General features: G+C 44.7%; 1 protein-coding gene across 2 annotated transcripts in view; it reads left to right on the top strand.

The window, feature by feature from the left end:
* LRRC56 (leucine rich repeat containing 56) overlaps positions 1-23,503 on the top strand; it is a 131,282-nt gene that overhangs the window by 70,522 nt on the left and 37,257 nt on the right. Inside the window, exons 3-4 of one of the 2 annotated variants that reach the window (XM_082269575.1) lie at positions 4,795-4,945; positions 5,745-5,850. In XM_082269575.1, the coding sequence (XP_082125701.1) occupies positions 4,802-4,945; positions 5,745-5,850 (250 nt within the window). In that variant the 5' untranslated portion in view covers positions 4,795-4,801. The remainder of the gene's footprint in view (positions 1-4,794; positions 4,946-5,744; positions 5,851-23,503) is intronic. The other variant, XM_082269576.1, reaches the window with a different exon arrangement.

A 23,503-nucleotide genomic window follows, 5' to 3' on the forward strand; every position in this document is an offset into this window, starting at 1 on the left:
GGACACTGTGATGGGGACAATGTGATGGGGACACTGTGATGGGGACACTGTGATGGGGACAATGTGATGGGGACAATGTGATGGGGACACTGTGATGGGGACAATGTGATGGGGACACTGTGATGGGGACAATGTGATGGGGACACTGTGATGGGGACAATGTGATGGGGACAATGTGATGGGGACACTGTGATGGGGACACTGTGATGGGGACACTGTGATGAGGACAATGTGATGGGGACAATGTGATGGGGACAATGTGATGGGGACAATGCGATGGGGACACTGTGATGGGGACACTGTGATGGGGACACTGTGAGGAGGACAATGTGATGGGGACAATGTGATGGGGACAATGTGATGGGGACACTGTGATGGGGACACTGTGATGGGGACACTGTGATGGGGACAATGTGATGGGGACACTGTGATGGGGACACTGTGATGGGGACAATGTGATGGGGACAATGTGATGGGGACACTGTGATGGGGACAATGTGATGGGGACACTGTGAGGAGGACAATGTGATGGAGACACTGTGATGGGGACACTGTGATGGGGACACTGTGATGGGGACAATGTGATGGGGACACTGTGATGGGGACAATGTGATGGGGACAATGTGATGGGGACACTGTGAGGAGGACAATGTGATGGGGACAATGTGATGGGGACACTGTGATGGGGACACTGTGAGGAGGACAATGTGATGGGGACACTGTGATGGGGACAATGTGATGGGGACACTGTGAGGAGGACAATGTGATGGGGACAATGTGATGGAGACACTGTGATGGAGACACTGTGATGGGGACACTGTGATGGGGACACTGTGATGGGGACACTGTGATGGGGACAATGTGATGGGGACACTGTGATGGGGACAATGTGATGGGGACAATGTGATGGGGACACTGTGATGGGGACAATGTGATGGGGACACTGTGATGGGGACACTGTGATGGGGACACTGTGATGGGGACAATGTGATGGGGACACTGTGATGGGGACAATGTGATGGGGACACTGTGATGGGGACAATGTGATGGGGACACTGTGATGGGAGAATGTGATGGGGACACTGTGATGAGGACAATGTGATGGGGACAATGCGATGGGGACACTGTGATGGGGACACTGTGATGGGGACACTGTGATGGGGACACTGTGATGGGGACACTGTGATGGGGACAATGTGATGGGGACACTGTGATGGGGACAATGTGATGGGGACACTGTGATGGGGACAATGTGATGGGGACAATGTGATGGGGACACTGTGATGGGGACAATGTGATGGGGACACTGTGATGGGGACAATGTGATGGGGACACTGTGATGGGGACAATGTGATGGGGACACTGTGATGGGGACAATGTGATGGGGACACTGTGATGGGGACACTGTGATGAGGACAATGTGATGGGGACAATGCGATGGGGACACTGTGATGGGGACACTGTGATGGGGACACTGTGATGGGGACACTGTGAGGAGGACAATGTGATGGGGACAATGTGATGGAGACACTGTGATGGGGACACTGTGATGGGGACACTGTGATGGGGACACTGTGATGGGGACAATGTGATGGGGACACTGTGATGGGGACAATGTGATGGGGACACTGTGATGGGGACAATGTGATGGGGACAATGTGATGGGGACACTGTGATGGGGACAATGTGATGGGGACACTGTGAGGAGGACAATGTGATGGGGACAATGTGATGGAGACACTGTGATGGGGACACTGTGATGGGGACACTGTGATGGGGACACTGTGATGGGGACAATGTGATGGGGACACTGTGATGGGGACACTGTGATGGGGACACTGTGATGGGGACAATGTGATGGGGACACTGTGATGGGGACAATGTGATGGGGACACTGTGAGGAGGACAATGTGATGGGGACACTGTGAGGAGGACAATGTGATGGGGACACTGTGATGGGGACACTGTGATGGGGACAATGTGATGGGGACACTGTGAGGAGGACAATGTGATGGGGACAATGTGATGGAGACACTGTGATGGAGACACTGTGATGGGGACACTGTGATGGGGACACTGTGATGGGGACACTGTGATGGGGACACTGTGATGGGGACAATGTGATGGGGACACTGTGATGGGGACACTGTGATGGGGACAATGTGATGGGGACACTGTGAGGGGGACAATGTGATGGGGACACTGTGATGGGGACACTGTGATGGGGACAATGTGATGGGGACACTGTGAGGGGGACAATGTGATGGGGACAATGTGATGGGGACACTGTGAGGGGGACAATGTGATGGGGACACTGTGATGGGGACACTGTGATGGGGACACTGTGATGGGGACATCTGATGTAAAGAGGGACTCTGATTGGGATACCTGCACCATCCCTGTGCTGAGTTCCCAGGTCTGCACACCTGCTGTGCCAATTATGAGGGGTTCCCACCATCCCTGTGCTGAGTTCCTGGGCATTGGGCAGGGGTGGGGGGGGGTATTGGGTGGAGCTTGGGCGGGACTTACTTTAAAATGTGGGAGGGGTTATCAAATTTACCTTCGGGCTGAAGCCCCTGGTCTTTTTTTCACCTAGCAACGCCCCTGCCATCACCTTTACCCTCAGCTTCTTTAGCAAGGCAGTGGTCATCTTGGAGGTGTCTTTGGAGTCGTTATCATGTTGGAATCCTGCCCTGCCGTCCAGTCTCCGAAGGGAGGGGATCATGCTCTGCTTCAGTATGTCACAGTACATGTTGGCATTCATGGTTCCCTCAATGAACTGTAGCTCCCCAGTGCCGGCAGCACTCATGCAGCCCCAGACCATGATACTTCCACCACCATGCTTGACTGTAGGCAAGAAACACTCTTTGTATTCCACACCTGGTTGTCGCCACACACGCTTGACAGTTGACACCATCTGAACCAATTAAGTTTCTATTGGTCTCATCAGAATTCAGGACATGGTTCCAGTAATCCATGTCCTTAGTCTGCTTGTCTTCAGCAAACTGTTTGCGGGCTTTCTTGTGCATCATCTTTAGAAGAGGCTTCCTTCTGGGACGACAGCCATGGAGACCAATTTGATGCAGTATTCGGCCCCCTTGAACTTTGCGACCTTTTGCCACATTTCAGGCTTCAAACATAAAGATATAAAACTGTAATTTTTTGTGAAGAATCAACAACAAGTGGGACACAATCATGAAGTGGAACGAAATTTATTGGATATTTCAAACTTTTTTAACAAATAAAAAACTGAAAAATTGGGCGTGCAAAATCATTCAGCCCCATTAAGTTAATACTTTGTAGCGCCACCTTTTGCTGCGATTACAGCTGTAAGTCGCTTGGGGTATGTCTCTATCAGTTTTGCACATCGAGAGACTGACATTTTTGCCCATTCCTCCTTGCAAAACAGCTCGAGCTCTGAGGTTGGATGGAGAGCGTTTGTGAACAACAGTTTTCAGTTCTTTCCACAGATTCTCGAATGGATTCAGGTCTGGACATTCTAACACCTGGATATGTTTATTTGTGAACCATTCCATTGTAGATTTTGCTTTATGTTTTGGATCATTGTCTTGTTGGAAGACAAATCTCCGTCCCAGTCTCAGGTCTTTTGCAGACTCCATCAGGTTTTCTTCCAGAATGGTCCTGTATTTGGCTCCATCCATCTTCCCATCAATTTTAACCATCTTCCCTGTCCCTGCTGAAGAAAAGCAGGCCCAAACCATGATGCTGCCACCACCATGTTTGACAGTGGGGATGGTGTGTTCAGGGTGATGAGCTGTGTTGCTTTTACGCCAAACATAACATTTTGCATTGTTGCCAAAAAGTTCGATTTTGGTTTCATCTGACCAGAGCACCTTCTTCCACATGTTTGGTGTGTCTCCCAGGTGGCTTGCGGCACACTTTAAACGACACTTTTTATGGATATCTTTAAGAAATGGCTTTCTTTTTGCCACTCTTCCATAAAGGCCAGATTTGTGCAGTATACGACTGATTGTTGTCCTATGGACAGAGTCTCCCACCTCAGCTGTAGATCTCTGCAGTTCATCCAGAGTGATCATGGGCCTCTTGGCTGCATCTCTGATCAGTCTTCTCCTTGTATGGGCTGAAAGTTTAGAGGGACGGCCAGGTCTTTCGTAGATTTGCAGTGGTCTGATACTCCTTCCATTTCAATATTATCACTTGCACAGTGCTATTTGGGATGTTTAAAGCTTGGGAAATCTTTTTGTATCCAAATCCGGCTTTAAACTTCTCCACAACAGTATCTCGGACCTGCCTGGTGTGTTCCTTGTTCTTCATGATGCTTTCTGCGCTTTAAACGGACCTCTGAGACTATCACAGTGCAGGTGCATTTATATGGAGACTTGATTACACACAGGTGGATTCTATTTATCATCATTAGTCATTTAGGTCAACATTGGATCATTCAGAGATCCTCACTGAACTTCTGGAGAGAGTTTGCTGCACTGAAAGTAAAGGGGCTGAATAATTTTGCACGCCCAATTTTTCAGTTTTTTATTTGTTAACAAAGTTTGAAATATCCAATAAATTTCGTTCCACTTCATAATTGTGTCCCACTTGTTGTTGATTCTTCACAAAAAATTACAGTTTTATATTTTTATGTTTGAAGCCTGAAATGTGGCAAAAGGTCGCAAAGTTCAAGGGGGCCGAATACTTTCGCAGGGCACTGTGTGTGTGTATATATATATATATATATATATATATTTATATATTGTTAGGATACCTATTAAATGCTTTCTATAAATAATTTTAGCCCTCACTTTGGCTTTTTATCAGGTGTACTATGGATAAGACACTAGAGATGCGCCCCAGTACTCCAAGCGTCCGGGTGATAGATTTGGGCTGTCAGGGATCACTGAACCCAAGTCCATTGAACTATGATGAAGATGAAGGCCTGGTAGATGAGTACCTGTCTCCGGCCAGACTGGTAAGACTTAGTAGTAGACTTAGAAGTATACACATACATAGGGCTGGGACAAGGGGTGGGCAGGAGGGGCGTCTGCCCTGGGCACTGTGGTATCATGTGAGGTGAAGGGGGCACCACCAAGAGGCAGGGGATAATATCTATTCTAATAGGGGGAAATTTGGGAAGGTGCCCTAGGAGTGGTGATTTGAGGGGAATTGTGTTGGGAAAGGGGGGGGGGGACGATTTGTGCTAAGAGGGGGAATTTTGGGGGGTTTGTGCTAGAAATGGTAAAATGATGAGTGGGAGGGAAATTGTGCTAGGAGGGGAAGTTTTTCTTCGGGGAGGGGGGGGGGATTTGTGCTAGCCAAGTACTTGTGCTAGGAAATTTGTGCTGGGGGGGATTTGTGCTAGGATGGGGGGGATTAGGGAGAATTTGCGCTGGGGGGGGTATTTAGAGTGGGGGAGGGGAGAGGATTTGTGCCCAGAGGGGAAATTTGAGGATTTGTACTACGAGAGGGGAATTTTTTTCGGGAGGGTAGATTTGTACTGGGGGGCATATGGAAAATGAGGGGGGTATGTGCTTGGGGGGGGGGGGGGGTGGTGGTTGGGTATGGGAATTTATGCTTAGGGGGTCAGATTTGAGGAGGGGAATTTTCGCTCATACTTAATGCTCATACTTCTTTGGGGGGAGGGGTGCAATTTGGCATGTTTGCCCCGGGCTCTAAATGACCTTATCCCGGCACTGCACATACAAAAGAAGTGTGTTTGATTGAATGTTTTTAATAGACATAAACCTGACAATTCATTTTCCTCTTTACAGAAAACACTTACTGGAGCCGATGACCTGGAAGACGTTACAACCCTCCAGATGTGTGTGGACACTAGGGATCACACCTTGGGGAATTTTGGTGAGGGATGCTTTCTAGGTGAGGGGTTAAGGAGAGGGCCCTATTAGGAAAATATATGGAGTATGCCGCACTTTCCAAATGATCATTACCTGAACATCACATGAGTCTCAGCATGATAGCTGCTAGAACTCCATGATAGATGTAGAATCCATGACTGTTCCTTGTGTTGTAACACATCGGAACTTCTGAATAAATAGGCACACTGATCATCCGGCATTGCGGCTTCTACATGGTATTCACCTTGCTTTGAGCTTTGGTATTCAATTGCTTTGAGCTTTGTTTACCAATTGGCACTGCACATTGAATCCTGATGGGGGAATGCTGAGAAAACAAACCCATGTTTCTGGTCACTTTAGTGGTTCAGTCTCCTAAGGCATCTTGCATACCGATGTCTAAAAATGCTGTGTTTTAAGGTATGCAAGTGTTTTTTTTACTAATATAAATGTAGACCATTGTTTTTAACCGCTTGACCTCCGGAAGATTTTCCCCTCTTCATCATCATGCCATTTTTTGCTATTTGGCACTGTGCTACTTTAAAGAGGAGTTCTACTGCAAAAATTGTAGCTGCTGACTTTTAATAAACACACACTCACCGGTCCCACGGTCCAGCAATGCGGCCATCGAAGCCTCGTATCTCTCCCTCTCCTCTCCCACTTTAACCGGTAATTGCGATCATGCAATGCTGTACGCAAATGAAACTAATATAATTTTTTTCCCTACAAATAGATATTTCTTTTGGTGGTATTCAATAACCACTGGATATATATATATATATATATATATATATATATATATATATATAACACAGTATCTCACAAAAGTGAGTACACCCCTCACATTTTGTAATTGCAATCTAATTGCAATTTTATTATCACTAAAAGTCACCTATTTTTATATAGTCACAGAGATATATATTTCACCTTTTTACTAGTTTGATATTACAAAAGGTTCACATTATGGTATTATAGATGATTTTAAAGTCCACCATTTATTTATTTATTTATTGGTAAACGAGGTTTATCTCTATGGACATAATTGATTGGTGTAGACAATCTAATACCCCCTAACACACCTGGAACACCACCACTGATTACCTGATTACCAGCGCCTATTTTTTCACTTATTTACACAGCTATTAATGTCTAAACCGCTGGCAACAAAAGTGAGTTCACCCCTAAGTGGAAATGTCCAAATTGGGCCCAAAGTGTCAATATTTTTTACGGCCACCATTATTTTCCAGCACTGCCTTAACCCTCTTTGGCATGGAGTTCACCAGAGCTTCACAGGTTGCCACTGGAGTCCTCTTCCAATCTTCCATGACGACATCTCGGAGCTGGTGGATGTTAGAGACCTTGCGCTCTTCCACCTTCTGTTTGAGGATGCCCCACAGATGCTCAATAGGGTTTAGATCTGGAGACATGCTTGGCCAGTCCATCACCTTTACCCTCAGCTTGTTTAGCAAAGCAGTGGTTATCTTGGAGTGTTTTTGGGGTCGTTATAATGTTGGAATACTGCCCTGCGGCCCAGTCTCCAAAGAGAGGGGATCATGCTCTGCTTCAGTATGTCACAGTACATATTGGCATTCATGGTTCCCTCAATAAACTGTAGCTCCCCAATGTCGGATCATGACACTCCCGCCACCATGCTTGAATGTAGGCAAGACACACTTGTCTTTGTACTCCTCACCTGGTTGATGCCACACACACTTTACACCATCTGAACCAAATAAGTTTATTTTGGTCTCATCAGACCACAGGACATGGTTCCAGTAATCCATGTCCTTAGTCTGCTTCAGCAAACTGTTTGCAGGCTTTCTTGTGCATCATCTTTAGAAGAGGCTTCCTTCTGGGACAACAGCCATGCAGACCAATTTGATGCAGTGTGTTGCGTATGGTCTGAGCACTGACAGGCTGACTCCCCACCCCATCAAGCTCTGCAGCAATGCTGGCAGCACTCATACGTCTATTTCCCAAAGACAACCTCGCGATATGATGCTGAGCATGTGCACTCAACTTCTTTGGTAGACCATGGCGAGGCCTGTTCTGTTTAACTGCTGTATGGTCTTGGCCACCATGCTGCAGCTCAGTTTCAGGGTCTTGGCAATCTTCTTATAGCCTAGGCTATCTTTATTTAGAGCAACAATTCTTTTTTTCAGATCCTCAGAGAGTTCTTTGCCATGAGGTGCCATGTTGAACTTCCAGTGACCAGTGTAAGGGAGTGAGAGCGATAACACCAAATTTAACACACCTGCTCCCCATTCACACCCGAGACCTTGTAACACTAACGAGTCACATGACACTGGGGAAAGAAAATGGCTAATTGGGCCCGATTTGGACATTTTCACTTAGGGGTGTACTCACTTTTGTTGCCAGCAGTTCAGCAGAGGGGACAGCAAATTTATACTGTTATACAAGCTGTACACTCACTACTTTACATTGTAGCAAAGTGTCATTTCTTCAGTGTTGTCACATGAAGAGATATAATAAAATGTTTACAAAAATGTGAGGGGTGTAATCACCTTTGTGAGATACTGTATATATACACACAAACACACACACACACACACACACACGATTCTGTGCAGCCTGCCAGCACTATAGCAGTAAAACTAAAGTGTGCTGTCGGCAAGTGGTGATGTGCCCGTATACATAAACAGGCGCTGCATATAGATCAGTAAATAAAACATACAGAAATCTGCATTTCTGGTCAGTATTCTACACGTGTATGTGTACACAACGTTAACCTGTCTTTAAGATATTAGAATTGCATTCTGGGAGCTAGAATTTTTTGTGTACGAGCAAATATGTCCAAAATAACAACAAGTAATTTTGCCCTGGAATACCGATGTTTAAACATCAGTACCGTGTGAAAGTACCCTTAGGCTCGGTTCACACTACGTCGCTCCAACTTAGGGAGCGACCTGTGAAGTCGCGTGCAGCGCGACTTCGGCACGACTTGCACGGACTTCATAAAATGAATGTCTATGCAAGTCGCCTCCAGGTCGCCCCGAAGTAGTACAGGACCCTTTTTCTAAGTCGGAGCGACTTGTGTTGCTCCTATTAGAACGGCTCCTGTACCGCACAATGGGAGCGTGACGGACCGCGACTTGTCAGGCTGACATGACGCTGTCCAAGTCGGATCAGTGTGAATGGACACTTAAAGTGGCTGTAAACCTCAGACCTGAAATATGAACAATGCACATCTTTCTATAGTGTGTACTTGTCTCAATCCAGAGCACTAAAGCCCCGTACACACGTACCGATCGTCGGCCGAAAAGCTTCGGCCGACGACCGATCTGCCGATTGTAGGCTTGTTAGTATGATGCCTCCGACAGCGCACATTCGGCCGAAAAGAATCTGTCATGCAGGCATTAAAATTTTTGTATGCCGACACCAAAGCGGCCGATTGTTCGCCAGTCAGTACAGATTTCGGCCGACAGACCGCAGATTTGCAAGACTGGGCATGCTCAGAAAAGGAAAAACACAGGGAAAGTTAACCATTACATGACATCACTTCTGCAGTCGGCTGTAGTCGGCGGACAAAATTCTTGTGCAGTCTTTTGCACTTTTCAACAGACACCGACAGCCCTGGACAAAAGACGGCCGATCGTTCGGCCGACGATCGGTACATGTGTACGGGGCTTTAGTGTCACTTTTGTCTGCGATCACATTCTTACTCTGCTATCTTTATGAGTCAATTCTGACATGTTTTCCTGACACCAAGAGCAGATAGGTGACGGGGGAGGGATCTTAAGCACAGAGCCCGTGATTGACAGCTTTATCTCTGTTTGAAGTGTGTTCTGCTGTGTGAAGGGAGGTGTGTCCCTTCCCTCCAATCAGCTTGAGCTTTGCAGAGTAACTTCAGCTCCCTGCCCCCTGTTTTCTGAAAGCTCAGACTAGCTGTATACATACTGCACTTTGAGTGGCTGTAGAGAAAATAAGACTGCAGATAAACAGATACAACTTATGTGGGAGGATTGGTTCAATCTCTGTGTATCACCTGAGGCCAGTCACTTTAGTGGGTATATGTAAGGGGTTTACAACCACTTTATCCACTTTCTGCGAAATCACGTACCTGTACATCATTCTGGAGGAAGTGGTTGTACGGGAGTGATGCCTGCAGCTAGGGGCATCACCCCACTACTGTTATTTAGATCGGACGGTCAGCTTTCATGTGATCACTAATTAGCCGTTTGGCCGTTATCACAAGCAGTGGGAGGGGAAGTCCCTCCCCCCTCCTCCTGCTGCCTTCCCCGCTCTACCCAGATCTCTCGTTCCACCGGGGAACCTGAGCGTCCAGCTGGCATGTCCACAGGCTGGCCGGAGACCTGAACAAAGCCGGAATCTGCTTCGATTGGGTCTCCGGTGTAGCGACATCATCACCACATCACTTCCAGTTTACTCTGTAGCTAATGGCGCTGATTTTAAAAAATCCAGAGTATACAAAAATGCAGATTTTGGATACTTAGAAGTACAGAGGAGGGGTTTGGGGTATCCAGGAGAGTACCTGTCACTGCCTATGACTGTCACAAGGGATGTTTACATTCCTTGTGAGAGCAATGAAAGTGATCAGAATTTTTATTTTTTTATTTTTTAAAGGACAGTTAAAAAAAAAATATTATATATATATATATATATATATATATATATATATATATATATATATATTTTTTTTTTAAAAGCACCCCCATCCTCACATAATCAACAGCTTACTGATCACACCAATGGTCCATGAGCTGTACTGTATATGTGAGCAAGGACTGACCAATTTTCAAACCATCAATGGCCTTTCCCACTCAAGAGAAGTTGAATTAATGATCAGCCTCTCTCTAATAGGATTGTTGGGAAAGTTCATGTAATGAGTGCATGCAGCCAATCGGCTGCAGCACTGATCTGTGTATTCTGACAGTGGAGGAGTCCCCACTGTCAGAATACAATAGCTCAGTGGGGAGGATTCCCCCATCCACCTTGCTTGCTTGAATGGGGGGAATCAGTTAGATTTTTTTTTTTTTTTTGGCCCACCAACTGATCAAAAAAAAAAATACATCTATGGCCAGCTTTAGAATGAATTTCCCTACACTTTGGGAGATTTTACAAATATCCTGTTGTAGCTTTGAGACTGTAACAAAACTGTACCCAATGGGGCACAGGCAGCAAGAAATAAACTGGCAAAAATTTCAAACACGCTACCCCCCCCCCCCCCCCAAAAAAAAATAAAGCTTTGCCTATACATACACCGGAACTGTTACAAGACATTTTTGTCAGGTTTATGGGTCTGCAGAAGCCCCATGTATTGGGAATACAGATCAGAATACCCATATGTACTGCTGGCTGCCGCTGTATATTTCATTCTTTACAATAAATTCCAAATATCAGAACAAAGCATTATGGCCTTTATTTAATCATGGCACAACAGGTGATGATATGTACATATTAAATAGTAACTGATCATGTTTTAGCTTTCAGTTAGGTGCATTGTAGCCAGTGAAAGAATATGTCTGGCAGGGGCTAAGTATCCTGTGTGACTCGTGCTGATTTCATATTTCATGAGAGCAACATGCACACTCAGCACCAACATAAGTCACCAGTCCTTAGTCATTAAAGAGAAGCAGACTTTACAAGGCACGTATCTTATAAATCATCAGGGCATATGTCAGCATTACCAAATCACGCCTTTTTTTTTTTTACCAATCCGTGACCCATGGGATGGCTATGAATGCGGCCCAACACAAAATTGTAAACTTTCTTTAAAAAAACGTTGATTTTTTTTCTTGCCGGGGGGGGGGAGGGGATGGGATTTTAAGGAAAATGCAAAGAAAAAAATGTGACAGTGTCTCGTTAATGGACTTTTAAGTTCTATCTTTAAGTTTTTGGGAGCACCTATATTTGTGAGCAACAGTTTTCAAGAATGAAGCACACAAAGGGCAAAATTAGAACCAAAATACACTATATTACCAAAAGTATTGGGACATCTGCCTTTATAGGCACATGAACTTTAAAGTGGAGTTCCACCCATTTTAGTGACTTTAGATGTATGTAATCTCCTTTAAAACGACTTTTACCAATGGAAAGTTTTTTGTTGTTGTTGTTGCTAGTAAATACCTTATTATCTGCTTTATTTATCCTCTTCTCACTCTGGGTCCAGTCGGCGATTACGTCATTCGGCGATTCGCAGTGGGTGCTGGGATGTATCTCAGGGCATGAAATCTCGCATTATTACACAGGAGATGAGCTGCACTGCGTGCTCTGTCCCGCCTCCGCCCGCCTCCTCTCAATGAGCTGTACTGTATGTATTGTATTGAGGCCGTGCTCCGCCCCGCCTCCTCTCATGGAGCTCAGTGAGGATATAATGCTTTCAGTCCTCGCTCACTGAGAGGAGGCGGGCGGAGCACGGCCTCAATACAATACATACATACAGCTCACTGAGAGGAGGCGGGGCGGAGGCGGGGCAGAGCACGCAGTGCAGCTCATCTCCTGTGTAATAATGCAAGATTTCATGCCCTGAGATACATCCCAGCACACACTGCGAATCGCCGAATGACGTAATCGCCAACCAGACCCGGAAGTGAGAAGAGGATAAACAAAGCAGAAAATAAGGTATTACTAGCAACAAAAAAAAAAAAACTTTCCTTTGGTAAAAGTCGTTTTAAAGGGGATTACATACATCTATGTAATCCAATTTATTAAAAATGGGTGGAACTCCACTTTAATGGCCTCCCAGTCTTAGTTCGTAGGGTTCAATATTGAATTGGCCTATCCTTTGCAGCTATAACAGCTTCAACTCTTCTGGGAAGGCTGTCCACAAGGTTTAGGAGTGTGTCTATGGGAATATTTGGTCATTCTTCCAGAAGCGCATTAGTGAGGTTAGGCACTGATTTTGAATGAGAAGGCCTGGCTCACAGTCTCCGCTCTAATTCATCCCAAAGATGCTCTATTGGGTTTAGGTGCAGGCCAGTCAAGTTCCTCCCCCCCATACTCACTCATCCATGTCTTTATGGACCTTGCTTTGTGCACTGGTGTGCAGTCATGTTGAAACAGGAAGGGGCCATCCCCAAACTGTTCCAACAAAGTTGGGAGCATAAAATTGTCCAAAATGTGTCTGACGTCTTAAGAGTTTTCTTCACCGGAACCAAGAGGCCAAGCCCACCCTCTGAAAAACAACCCCACACCATAATCCCTTCTCCTCCAAATGATTTAGAGGTGTGACCCAGTACATTTGGTAATATGTATGGATGAGCGAGTTTGGGGTGGAGTAACTTGACTGGCCTGCACAAAGTCCTGACCTCAACCCGATAGAACACTTTTGGGATGAATTACAGCGGAGACTGCAAGCCAGGCCTTCTTATCTAACATCAGTGCCTGACCTCACAAATGCACTTCTGGAAGAATGGTCAAACATTCCCATAGACACACTCCTAAACCTTGTTGACATCCTTCCCAGAAGAGTTGAAGCTGTTATAGCTTCAAACGGTGGATCAACTCAATACTGAACATTATAGACTAAGACTGCCATATAAGTTCATGTGAGTGTAAAAGCAGGTGTCCCAATACTTTTGGCAATATAGTGTATCTGGTGAGCACCCCAAGATTTCATTAAGAATTGCTATTACTTCCATCAAACCAAATATTGATGTGTTAGTCTATAAAAAACAACTATCGCATCAAATATCGCACTCGTTTTATGTTGCCCTCTTTTACTTTTAGAATAAAATAGGTACATTATCTAGATCAGTGGTCATTACCTGATCTGGCAGACTTTTTCTGCTCATCAGCTATCCTTATTGTATTTAATGTGTGGCCCAAGACAATTTCTCTTTTTCCAATAAGGCCCAGAAAACTCAAAAGTTTGGACACCCATAAAACACCTTTTTCTTTCTTAAAATGGTCCAAGCCAAGGCAGTCTATATAACATTGTGCCTGCCCGCCAGTCATTACTACAGAGGGTCTATTGTTTTCAAGCCATAATAAGATAGCAAGACCAAGAAGGCTACCCCATATCCATAGATGATTACAAAATATACATAAGATAATATTGTTTAATGTTAAAGAGGTAATAAACCCAATAGCAAATGTTTATTATTTTGCAGCTTACCAATTCTTAGATGTGATGGCTGTATTCGTTTTCTTTTTGTAAGCTTTCTCCCTCTTTTTTTTCACCTGTTGATCAAGTCTGTTGTTTTTCAAGAGAACAAACTGTCCTGCAGACATATCAGTTAGAGCAGGAATTCTGAAACTACAGCCCTCCAGTTGTTCAGGAACTACAATTCCCATCATGCCTAGTCATGTATGTGAATGTCAAAGTTTTACAATGCCTCATGGGATGTGTAGTTCTGCAACAGCTGGAAGGCCATAGTTTGGGAATCCCTGAGTTAGAGGGTTAAAGAGGTTGTAAACTTGTTTAAAAATTTTTTTTTTTTTTTTTACAACCTGCAAGAAAAAGACATAATGAGCTAGTATGCATCGCATACTAGCTCATTATGAAATACTTACCTTAGAACGAGCCCCCGCCGTGCCGCTCTCTTACCTGTATGACGGGCGACATGACATGTCGCTCGTCTTCCGGGATCGCGGCATCCGGTCATCTGATTGGCCGGAGCCGCGGTGACGTCACTCCCGCGCACGCGCGCGGGAGCCGACGGTCACGGCACGGGGCTCTGAAGGAACGGCACGATCAGCCGTTCCTTCAGAGCGCATGCGCCAGTGACGTCACTGGCTGCATTAAAGGTAAATATCTCCTAAACGGTACATGTTTAGGAGATATTTACAGTACCTATAGGTAAGCCTTATCATAGGCTTACCTATAGGTACAACTTCCTGAGGAGGGTTTACTTCCTCTTTAAGTCAGTACATTTACCGCTGACAGAGGTGCTTCCAATAATCCGCTTTTATTTATTTATGTAAAACCTTTATCCCAAAGGGAACAAAAACTGTTGTAACTGCTTAAAAAATGTTAAATAAGCTTTAATTTGTTAGTGTATTCAAATCTACATCTAACACTCCCCTCCCTCCAGGATTACTTTCTAATGTATGTCTCCTTTACCACTTGTGTACTGCCATACGTTTAGCCATTGCTATCAATAAACGACTCTGGATAAAGCACTGCAAGGTAGCTTCTTTACTAAGATCCGCCATTGAAATTTGGCCACTTCAGCATGAACCAGCTGAATTTCGATCCATCTATGGGCAGGCCGGTTGTACTGAAGTTGATCGACTGTGATACAACCAGCCTGTTAGGTTTTTCTTGTGCAATCAGTGTATTTCAATGGCTGGGAAACCTTCCACTGTCAGAATACAATAGAACAGCAGGGGGGATTCGCCAATCAACACTGATAGTGTTGATAGGGAAATCAAGCGATTTTCTATCCTTCAATACCCCGTGGTTGCAGGAAAGAAAATTGTATAATCTATAGCTTATTTAATGGCTATAAACTGAGCTGTCCAAGAATGGCTGAATTCATAAACTCTATGCACAGAGCTGATCCAAACTGCTTTGTGTCTTCAATAGGCGTGCGCAGGGGTGTGCCAGGTGTGCCTGGGCACACCCTAATCACTACTCTGCAGGATGGAGAGTGGGCAAAGTGGCTAGTAAATATGTAATTTACTATGTAATTACTGGTGCCTTCCTTTTCCAAATGATTACAAAGGTTTACTATGCTTCAGTTTGTGAATGAACAGGAGGCCGCTCAGCACAGAGCACTTCCCATTCATTCACTGTCCAGTGCAGCTGAGGCTGCAGAGAAAGGCATGTGTGTTTGAGCTTTGGGGTGCACACCCTATTGCAATAGGCTGCGCACACCTATGCTGCAATTGGTCATCGAGAGACCAATTACAGCAATCACATGATGTAAACAGTGTGTGTTTACATCTAAGAGCCCTCCCCTTCCTCTTACAATGGAGGAAATGGGAATTAATGAATACATGTGTAGCACCCTCCTAGTCAGGTGCTAGGTAGAGAGTATCATTTTGGCTCTGTCTAGCTATCAGAGGAGCAGCAGGCAAAATCTATATTGTTCTCAGCCTAACAGAGAGCAGGATCTGTGAGTTAGGTCTGCTTAGTGTGCCCAGTGTGTCACTCATCTGGTCCCAGGGAGTGTCCCCAGCTGATCCAATGGGGAGGCACATTGGATGCTGGAGGAAACCTAACCAATGACACACAGGCTTTTAGTACTGCCCCAGGGATTGGCACAGACAGTTGGTCTCGGTGCATTATGGGGCGGGGTATAAAAAGCCACGGGCACATGAGGTAGAGGTCTTTTGTCGGGAAGCAAAGTCCCAGGAGGGTGGCAGCTGCCTCCTCTTCTGCTGCAGTTGGTGGTGGTCATAGGCAGTCGACCTGATGAGCCATTGGTGTGAGGCTAAACCCAGAGGTATAGAAGAGCTGACTGGAGGAGTTGGGGCACTGCGAGAATCTGGAAAAACAGTATCGTGAGTACAGAGGATCTTGCCCAGGGGTCTGCCCAGGAAGGAGACCACTCCGGAGTGTAGAGTCAGTGGACAGGTGTGAGCTAGCACAGAGAAAGGGGGTACTGGGGGAGTATCCTGAAGAGAAACACTAATAGGAACACTTATCTTATCATCATTCAAGTGGCAGGATGAAGTAGCGGCCTTGCCGCATTCTCAAGTTAGAAGTCCTCTGAAATGTGAATAGTTAACAGTTGGAGTATACCACTCATCCCTTCTCCTATCCCAAAATAAAACAACAAAAACAACAACCCTTAGACTTATCATTGACTGAGCCAAGAGAATTGAACCAAGGTTCAGAAAGTGGGACTTTAAATGAGGCTCTACCTAATGGGGGTTAGATACCTCCATCCCTATTCATGTTGAATATGAGGGGAATATCATAACAAAAGAATAAATAAATATAATACATCAGGCAGTGGGCTTGTACGGAGATAATAACGTAAAAGCATAGTAATATAGCAGTAATTATTGTACATCAGTACATTGGAGCCCACTACCTACAAAAAGGTACAAAACTGGGGGGGACGGTTAAAAAAAGGGGGGAAAATGGGACTTTAAATGAAGTGTGAGGACATGCAGTTGGTAATAATTGTTTAAAGAACATTGGTAAAAAACAAAAACAGGTTTATTGTTACATATAAACTTGTATAGCATTGCATCAATTGCATAGTACATACATATAGTATTAGCAGATCATGGTGCAGTACAGAGCATAATATTGAAAACACATGATGTAATAGGCTTGTATATAGGTTCTTTGGCAGCTATGGGTACATATTGTAAAATCCAAATCGTAGTAACATAGATGCATCGGTAAAAGTCTCGACGCGTTTCGTGGACATAACCACTTTCTCAAGAGCAGGTGCATCATAAAATATATGCATATACAGCAGTAGAATCAGTATGCAAGACTAAGAGAACATCATGTAGCTTGGGTCAAGAAGGCAGCATATCCACACCGGGAGCTGAGGGAGCCCAGCCAGCAACCAACATAGGGCACACCGAGAGGACATTCATAAAGAGGGAGTGTAGCCAAGGTATTGACAGAGGGGCGGTATCATATTAGCAGTCACCAAAGTAATCTGTAGAAGTGAGTACAAAAATATATATAAGTATTCAGAAAATGGTGACATTGTAGTAGTGGGTCTTAAAGAATGATAGGCAAAAAAGATTATTACAAAAAAGTAATATACCAAAAAGGTGATGTAAGTGGCCTATGCCAGAGAGGTAAGGTGATAAGCATGGGTAAAAAGTGAACATAGAGGAGATAGGTGTAGAGTACCCTAGGAACCGATAGGTATTGAGATAGAAAGAGTGCCACTGCCAAGAGACCCAATAGTGAGGATGAAACCAGACAGGCTGGTGAACAAAAAGGAGGGAGAATGTCCAAATCAAGTACCCGAGTCGATCATGGTGGAGCTCCCAGCGTCACGTCCACGCTTGCAGTGGGAAGGAAGTCGCCGCCTCCCGGAAGAGGCATCATCCCGGAAGGCGGCGAACAATCCTCCCCATATAAGGGCGCGAGATGGAATCACGTGCCGAGCGCGGTGGCGTCGATAGACGTCACGCATGCGGCAGTGATGGCGTGACGCCGATGCGCCGTGATGAGACCGCCCACATCGCCCGCGTCCAAACCGGGGGGAGGAGGGGGGCCGCCAGAGCGCATCGCAGCTCCCGCCAAGGAACAATGCCTATCTGATAGGACCAAAATGTAGCAAAAAAAAAAAAAAAATCTCATGTCACTGTACACATATTGATTGGACCAGCAATAAAGCCAATAAAAAATATATATAATGCAGGCAAACCGCCTGACATTAAAACCAAGCTGCAGCCGCACACTTCCATCCCTAAATCATTAAACAAGAGAATTGAACCAAGGTTCAGAAAGTGGGACTTTAAATGAGGCTCTACCTAATGGGGGTTAGATACCTCCATCCCTATTCATGTTGAATATGAGGGGAATATCATAACAAAAGAATAAATAAATATAATACATCAGGCAGTGGGCTTGTACGGAGATAATAACGTAAAAGCATAGTAATATAGCAGTAATTATTGTACATCAGTACATTGGAGCCCACTACCTACAAAAAGGTACAAAACTGGGGGGACGGTTAAAAAAAGGGGGGAAAATGGGACTTTAAATGAAGTGTGAGGACATGCAGTTGGTAATAATTGTTTAAAGAACATTGGTAAAAAACAAAAACAGGTTTATTGTTACATATAAACTTGTATAGCATTGCATCAATTGCATAGTACATACATATAGTATTAGCAGATCATGGTGCAGTACAGAGCATAATATTGAAAACACATGATGTAATAGGCTTGTATATAGGTTCTTTGGCAGCTATGGGTACATATTGTAAAATCCAAATCGTAGTAACATAGATGCATCGGTAAAAGTCTCGACGCGTTTCGTGGACATAACCACTTTCTCAAGAGCAGGTGCATCATAAAATATATGCATATACAGCAGTAGAATCAGTATGCAAGACTAAGAGAACATCATGTAGCTTGGGTCAAGAAGGCAGCATATCCACACCGGGAGCTGAGGGAGCCCAGCCAGCAACCAACATAGGGCACACCGAGAGGACATTCATAAAGAGGGAGTGTAGCCAAGGTATTGACAGAGGGGCGGTATCATATTAGCAGTCACCAAAGTAATCTGTAGAAGTGAGTACAAAAATATATATAAGTATTCAGAAAATGGTGACATTGTAGTAGTGGGTCTTAAAGAATGATAGGCAAAAAAGATTATTACAAAAAAGTAATATACCAAAAAGGTGATGTAAGTGGCCTATGCCAGAGAGGTAAGGTGATAAGCATGGGTAAAAAGTGAACATAGAGGAGATAGGTGTAGAGTACCCTAGGAACCGATAGGTATTGAGATAGAAAGAGTGCCACTGCCAAGAGACCCAATAGTGAGGATGAAACCAGACAGGCTGGTGAACAAAAAGGAGGGAGAATGTCCAAATCAAGTACCCGAGTCGATCATGGTGGAGCTCCCAGCGTCACGTCCACGCTTGCAGTGGGAAGGAAGTCGCCGCCTCCCGGAAGAGGCATCATCCCGGAAGGCGGCGAACAATCCTCCCCATATAAGGGCGCGAGATGGAATCACGTGCCGAGCGCGGTGGCGTCGATAGACGTCACGCATGCGGCAGTGATGGCGTGACGCCGATGCGCCGTGATGAGACCGCCCACATCGCCCGCGTCCAAACCGGGGCGAGGGGGAGGAGGGGGGCCGCCAGAGCGCATCGCAGCTCCCGCCAAGGAACAATGCCTATCTGATAGGACCAAAATGTAGCAAAAAAAAAAATCTCATGTCACTGTACACATATTGATTGGACCAGCAATAAAGCCAATAAAAAATATATATAATGCAGGCAAACCGCCTGACATTAAAACCAAGCTGCAGCCGCACACTTCCATCCCTAAATCATTAAACAAGAGAATTGAACCAAGGTTCAGAAAGTGGGACTTTAAATGAGGCTCTACCTAATGGGGGTTAGATACCTCCATCCCTATTCATGTTGAATATGAGGGGAATATCATAACAAAAGAATAAATAAATATAATACATCAGGCAGTGGGCTTGTACGGAGATAATAACGTAAAAGCATAGTAATATAGCAGTAATTATTGTACATCAGTACATTGGAGCCCACTACCTACAAAAAGGTACAAAACTGGGGGGACGGTTAAAAAAAGGGGGGAAAATGGGACTTTAAATGAAGTGTGAGGACATGCAGTTGGTAATAATTGTTTAAAGAACATTGGTAAAAAACAAAAACAGGTTTATTGTTACATATAAACTTGTATAGCATTGCATCAATTGCATAGTACATACATATAGTATTAGCAGATCATGGTGCAGTACAGAGCATAATATTGAAAACACATGATGTAATAGGCTTGTATATAGGTTCTTTGGCAGCTATGGGTACATATTGTAAAATCCAAATCGTAGTAACATAGATGCATCGGTAAAAGTCTCGACGCGTTTCGTGGACATAACCACTTTCTCAAGAGCAGGTGCATCATAAAATATATGCATATACAGCAGTAGAATCAGTATGCAAGACTAAGAGAACATCATGTAGCTTGGGTCAAGAAGGCAGCATATCCACACCGGGAGCTGAGGGAGCCCAGCCAGCAACCAACATAGGGCACACCGAGAGGACATTCATAAAGAGGGAGTGTAGCCAAGGTATTGACAGAGGGGCGGTATCATATTAGCAGTCACCAAAGTAATCTGTAGAAGTGAGTACAAAAATATATATAAGTATTCAGAAAATGGTGACATTGTAGTAGTGGGTCTTAAAGAATGATAGGCAAAAAAGATTATTACAAAAAAGTAATATACCAAAAAGGTGATGTAAGTGGCCTATGCCAGAGAGGTAAGGTGATAAGCATGGGTAAAAAGTGAACATAGAGGAGATAGGTGTAGAGTACCCTAGGAACCGATAGGTATTGAGATAGAAAGAGTGCCACTGCCAAGAGACCCAATAGTGAGGATGAAACCAGACAGGCTGGTGAACAAAAAGGAGGGAGAATGTCCAAATCAAGTACCCGAGTCGATCATGGTGGAGCTCCCAGCGTCACGTCCACGCTTGCAGTGGGAAGGAAGTCGCCGCCTCCCGGAAGAGGCATCATCCCGGAAGGCGGCGAACAATCCTCCCCATATAAGGGCGCGAGATGGAATCACGTGCCGAGCGCGGTGGCGTCGATAGACGTCACGCATGCGGCAGTGATGGCGTGACGCCGATGCGCCGTGATGAGACCGCCCACATCGCCCGCGTCCAAACCGGGGCGAGGGGGAGGAGGGGGGCCGCCAGAGCGCATCGCAGCTCCCGCCAAGGAACAATGCCTATCTGATAGGACCAAAATGTAGCAAAAAAAAAAAATCTCATGTCACTGTACACATATTGATTGGACCAGCAATAAAGCCAATAAAAAATATATATAATGCAGGCAAACCGCCTGACATTAAAACCAAGCTGCAGCCGCACACTTCCATCCCTAAATCATTAAACAAGAGAATTGAACCAAGGTTCAGAAAGTGGGACTTTAAATGAGGCTCTACCTAATGGGGGTTAGATACCTCCATCCCTATTCATGTTGAATATGAGGGGAATATCATAACAAAAGAATAAATAAATATAATACATCAGGCAGTGGGCTTGTACGGAGATAATAACGTAAAAGCATAGTAATATAGCAGTAATTATTGTACATCAGTACATTGGAGCCCACTACCTACAAAAAGGTACAAAACTGGGGGGACGGTTAAAAAAAGGGGGGAAAATGGGACTTTAAATGAAGTGTGAGGACATGCAGTTGGTAATAATTGTTTAAAGAACATTGGTAAAAAACAAAAACAGGTTTATTGTTACATATAAACTTGTATAGCATTGCATCAATTGCATAGTACATACATATAGTATTAGCAGATCATGGTGCAGTACAGAGCATAATATTGAAAACACATGATGTAATAGGCTTGTATATAGGTTCTTTGGCAGCTATGGGTACATATTGTAAAATCCAAATCGTAGTAACATAGATGCATCGGTAAAAGTCTCGACGCGTTTCGTGGACATAACCACTTTCTCAAGAGCAGGTGCATCATAAAATATATGCATATACAGCAGTAGAATCAGTATGCAAGACTAAGAGAACATCATGTAGCTTGGGTCAAGAAGGCAGCATATCCACACCGGGAGCTGAGGGAGCCCAGCCAGCAACCAACATAGGGCACACCGAGAGGACATTCATAAAGAGGGAGTGTAGCCAAGGTATTGACAGAGGGGCGGTATCATATTAGCAGTCACCAAAGTAATCTGTAGAAGTGAGTACAAAAATATATATAAGTATTCAGAAAATGGTGACATTGTAGTAGTGGGTCTTAAAGAATGATAGGCAAAAAAGATTATTACAAAAAAGTAATATACCAAAAAGGTGATGTAAGTGGCCTATGCCAGAGAGGTAAGGTGATAAGCATGGGTAAAAAGTGAACATAGAGGAGATAGGTGTAGAGTACCCTAGGAACCGATAGGTATTGAGATAGAAAGAGTGCCACTGCCAAGAGACCCAATAGTGAGGATGAAACCAGACAGGCTGGTGAACAAAAAGGAGGGAGAATGTCCAAATCAAGTACCCGAGTCGATCATGTGGGAGCTCCCAGCGTCACGTCCACGCTTGCAGTGGGAAGGAAGTCGCCGCCTCCCGGAAGAGGCATCATCCCGGAAGGCGGCGAACAATCCTCCCCATATAAGGGCGCGAGATGGAATCACGTGCCGAGCGCGGTGGCGTCGATAGACGTCACGCATGCGGCAGTGATGGCGTGACGCCGATGCGCCGTGATGAGACCGCCCACATCGCCCGCGTCCAAACCGGGGCGAGGGGGAGGAGGGGGGCCGCCAGAGCGCATCGCAGCTCCCGCCAAGGAACAATGCCTATCTGATAGGACCAAAATGTAGCAAAAAAAAAAAAATCTCATGTCACTGTACACATATTGATTGGACCAGCAATAAAGCCAATAAAAAATATATATAATGCAGGCAAACCGCCTGACATTAAAACCAAGCTGCAGCCGCACACTTCCATCCCTAAATCATTAAACAAGAGAATTGAACCAAGGTTCAGAAAGTGGGACTTTAAATGAGGCTCTACCTAATGGGGGTTAGATACCTCCATCCCTATTCATGTTGAATATGAGGGGAATATCATAACAAAAGAATAAATAAATATAATACATCAGGCAGTGGGCTTGTACGGAGATAATAACGTAAAAGCATAGTAATATAGCAGTAATTATTGTACATCAGTACATTGGAGCCCACTACCTACAAAAAGGTACAAAACTGGGGGGACGGTTAAAAAAAGGGGGGAAAATGGGACTTTAAATGAAGTGTGAGGACATGCAGTTGGTAATAATTGTTTAAAGAACATTGGTAAAAAACAAAAACAGGTTTATTGTTACATATAAACTTGTATAGCATTGCATCAATTGCATAGTACATACATATAGTATTAGCAGATCATGGTGCAGTACAGAGCATAATATTGAAAACACATGATGTAATAGGCTTGTATATAGGTTCTTTGGCAGCTATGGGTACATATTGTAAAATCCAAATCGTAGTAACATAGATGCATCGGTAAAAGTCTCGACGCGTTTCGTGGACATAACCACTTTCTCAAGA

Source organism: Pelophylax lessonae (assembly GCF_965119305.1).
Source record: "Pelophylax lessonae genome assembly, chromosome: 10".
NCBI classification, from domain to species: Eukaryota; Metazoa; Chordata; class Amphibia; order Anura; family Ranidae; genus Pelophylax; species Pelophylax lessonae.